This window comes from Fukomys damarensis, unplaced genomic scaffold, assembly GCF_012274545.1.
Source record: "Fukomys damarensis isolate Sample0158 unplaced genomic scaffold, DMR_v1.0_HiC HiC_scaffold_37, whole genome shotgun sequence".
Taxonomy (NCBI): Eukaryota; Metazoa; Chordata; class Mammalia; order Rodentia; family Bathyergidae; genus Fukomys; species Fukomys damarensis.
Genome location: NW_022900949.1, coordinates 6,654,281 through 6,657,413, shown reverse-complemented (window position 1 = coordinate 6,657,413; position 3,133 = coordinate 6,654,281). Strand labels below are relative to the sequence as shown.

General features: G+C 54.7%; 1 protein-coding gene across 1 annotated transcript in view; it reads right to left on the bottom strand.

Annotated features, from left to right (window-relative positions):
* Window positions 1-3,133, bottom strand: part of Plppr2 (phospholipid phosphatase related 2) — a 7,958-nt gene that overhangs the window by 1,267 nt on the left and 3,558 nt on the right. The window contains exons 6-10 of the mRNA XM_033759598.1: window positions 2,870-2,885; window positions 2,536-2,726; window positions 492-614; window positions 191-242; window positions 1-59 (exon numbers count right to left, since the gene is read on the bottom strand). The exon at window positions 1-59 is cut by the window's left edge and continues 1,267 nt beyond it. Coding sequence (XP_033615489.1) covers window positions 1-59; window positions 191-242; window positions 492-614; window positions 2,536-2,726; window positions 2,870-2,885 — 441 coding nt within the window. The remainder of the gene's footprint in view (window positions 60-190; window positions 243-491; window positions 615-2,535; window positions 2,727-2,869; window positions 2,886-3,133) is intronic.

Here is a 3,133-nt window from a genome sequence, read left to right as displayed (position 1 = left end):
GGCGCTGGAGGACACGCAGCTGGGCATCAGGTGGCCACGGCGGGCGCAGTTCTGCGGCTCTAGAGGTCAAGAGTCAGAGAGCAGGTTTAGAAAACATGGGAGGCGGCCAAGAAGGCTTAGGGGAGATCTCTTTTGCCAGTGGCTACCCATGGGGGAGTCCCAGTGTCCCCCCAACTTCCCCGATACTCACTGGATGGGGTGAGCCGTGCCGGTGTCGAATGCGGCCTGCTGGCCTCGGGTTCCTGAGACAGAGAGGCAGAGGGAAGGCGCTAGAGGACCCCCGGACCCTGCCTTCGGAGGCACGAGAGGCTCGGCCGGGAGAGAAGACAAAACAGTCTCACAGGTGAGTGCTGTCCCTTTGGAACAGGGGACAGCGGCCTGGGCCTTCCCCGCTCACCTCCCACGGCCCTACCTCTTGTGTGACTTCCCGCCTCTTGGCCTCTTCCACCCACCACCCTCTCCAGCCGGGAGCGGCCCCCGGCCCCCCTTACCTGGGCCACACTTAACTTTTCGAGGGGGCTCTCCATGGTGGGCGCGGGGCCCAGGTCCTCCCAGGGGGAGAGCCTTCGGCCAGAGGGTGGCCGGCTCTGGAAATTGTGCACGACACAGGTGACCTTGGACAGAGAGAAGGAGGGAGCTAGGGAGGGGCTGCGTTCCTGGGGCTGGGGACACAGGGGTGAAATAAATGCCAATCCCATCTTTCAGATCAACCGAGGCTCAGTTTTCAAGAACGGGTAACATTTTCAAGGCACTCACTGAGGGTCAAGGACGCTCTTTCCACCTCACCAAGAGGTCGGAAGTGTCATTATTTACCCCACACGCCCAGGACTGGTAAAGATTTTTTAAAATTGGAATAGGGGATGGAACACAGGACCTCACTGTGGTGGGCAGGTGCTATGCTGCCCATTTGTTTTGTTTTGTTGGTGCTAGGGGTTGAACTCAGGACCTTGCACTTGCCAGGCAGGCATAGCACCACTGAATTACGTCCCCAGCTTGTTTGGTTTTTGAGACAGGGTTTCCCTGTACAGTTCATGCTGATCTCAAACTCAGCGATCCTCCTGCCTCAGCCTCCATGATGATGGGATTGTAGGCGTGTGCTACTATCTATGCCTGGTCTAGCTTCATTTAAATGTCTGATATTTTAGCTGGGCTTGGTGGTGCATGCCTGTGACTCTAGCACTCACAAAGCTGAGGCAGGAGGATCGCCACAAGTTTCAAGGCTAGCTGAGTGCAAAGCCAGTCTGGACTACATAGGGAGACCCTGTCTCAAAAAAAAATGGGGGTCAGGGTTTAGCTCAGCGGTGCCGCTGCCTGCCTCGCAAGTGCAAGGACACGAGTTCGACCCCCATACCAACAACAACAACAACAACAAATTGATGTTGGGCCAGGATGTAGCTCAGCCGTGCAGCACCTGCCCAGCAAGTGCAAGGCCCTGGGTTTGATTCCCGGTACCAAAAAAGAAAAGTGGGGGGAAAAAAATCAGAAATAAGTCCCGTAAAAAAAATCGGGCTGGGGATTTAGCTCAGTGGTGCTGCTGCCTGCCTTGCAAGTGCAAGGTCCTGAATTCGATCTCCAGTACCCAAAACAAATTGATATTTTGTACATTTAAATGTTTGGCATGAATTTTGACACACACCCCCATAATGTAGATCAAACCCATGGAGCACTGAACTACATCACTAGGCCTTTTTCATTTTTTAAAATTTGAGACAGGTTCTGTTCTCACTAAGTTGGCCAGGCTGGCCTTGAACTTGCTGAGATTACACGTATCCGGCACCAAGCCCACCATGAATTTTTTAAAAAGTTTTTTAGGCAGATCTTTTTTCCTTTTTGAGACAGCGTCTTGATATGATATGTAGTTCGGGCTGGCCTTAAACTTGTGGCAAGCCTCCTGCCTCAGCCTCTTGAGTGCTGAGATTACAGAGTTGTCTGCCACCAAGCCCAGCTTTGTTTCTTTGTACTAGAACCCAGGGCCTTCACACTGAGCTACACTCTCACCCTCCCCGCTTTTTATTTGCGACAGAATCTCACTAATTTGCTAAATAGCCCAGGCTAAATTTGAATTTTCCACCCTCCTGCCTCAGCCTCCCGAGTGCTTCGGATTACAGGCATAAGCCATCACACCCAGCATGAATTTTGATTTTTAAAGTATTTCATTAAAATATTTATCTTGGGCTGGGGATTTGGCTCAGTGGTTTCACCACCTGCCCTGCAAGTGTAGGGGCCTGAGTTCAATCCTCGGTACCAAAGCAAAACAAAACAAAACAAACTATATATATATATATTTAAAAATCTTGATCGCGGGGTGTTTTGCCATTCATCCCCTTAAATTTGGCCCCGGAGGGAGGTCTCACCCTGGTCCTGATGATACTGTTGTCCCATTTAACTGATGCGACCATCCAGGTTAAAGGAGGTTAAAGGGCTCGCCTGGGGTCACGGGGGATCTACAATTTCCATCATCATGCAGGCCTGCCTTGGGCTAGGAGGGGCAGGGCTGGGTGTCTCCCCCGCAAAACTGGGTGGGCGGGAACTCACCAGAAAGGTGGCGATGGCCGCCCCCGTCAGGAAGCCGGCCAGCACGTCAGACCAGTGGTTGCGGTACTCAGCCACGCGGACCACGCCCACCAGGAAGGCGGGGCACAGCAGGGCCAGGCAGAGGGAGGGCTTAACCAGGCGGGAGCCCTTCACGCGGAACACTAGGGTCACGTACATCTGTGGGAGCCACACTAGTCACGGACGGGCGCAGGTGAGGTCGCCGATCCAAGGGGACCGGACGCTGCCTTTCTGGCTGGGGGCGTGGCCAGGGGTAGGGGCTCTCGTGGAGAGGTCAGGGTCTGGGGCGCAGGTGCTCCCCAAGACGGGCTCATACGTGGGTGCAGAAGCTTCTGGGATTAGGGCGTGGCCACAGAACCGAGGGAGAGGCGTCAGGGCCGAGGGGGCAGGTCCAGGAATCCCAGGAGGTGGCATCCTGAGCCCCAGGGGACCTCTGGGAGGGTTAGAAGCGTCAGAGACCAGGAAAAGGAGTCAAAGCAACAGAGTCAAAGCAAAAGCAGGGGACAGAGTTAGAAGCCCTCACACTGTCAAGAGTTGGGGCTCGGGGGGGGGGGGGGGGCAAAAACCCAGCCCCCCACCC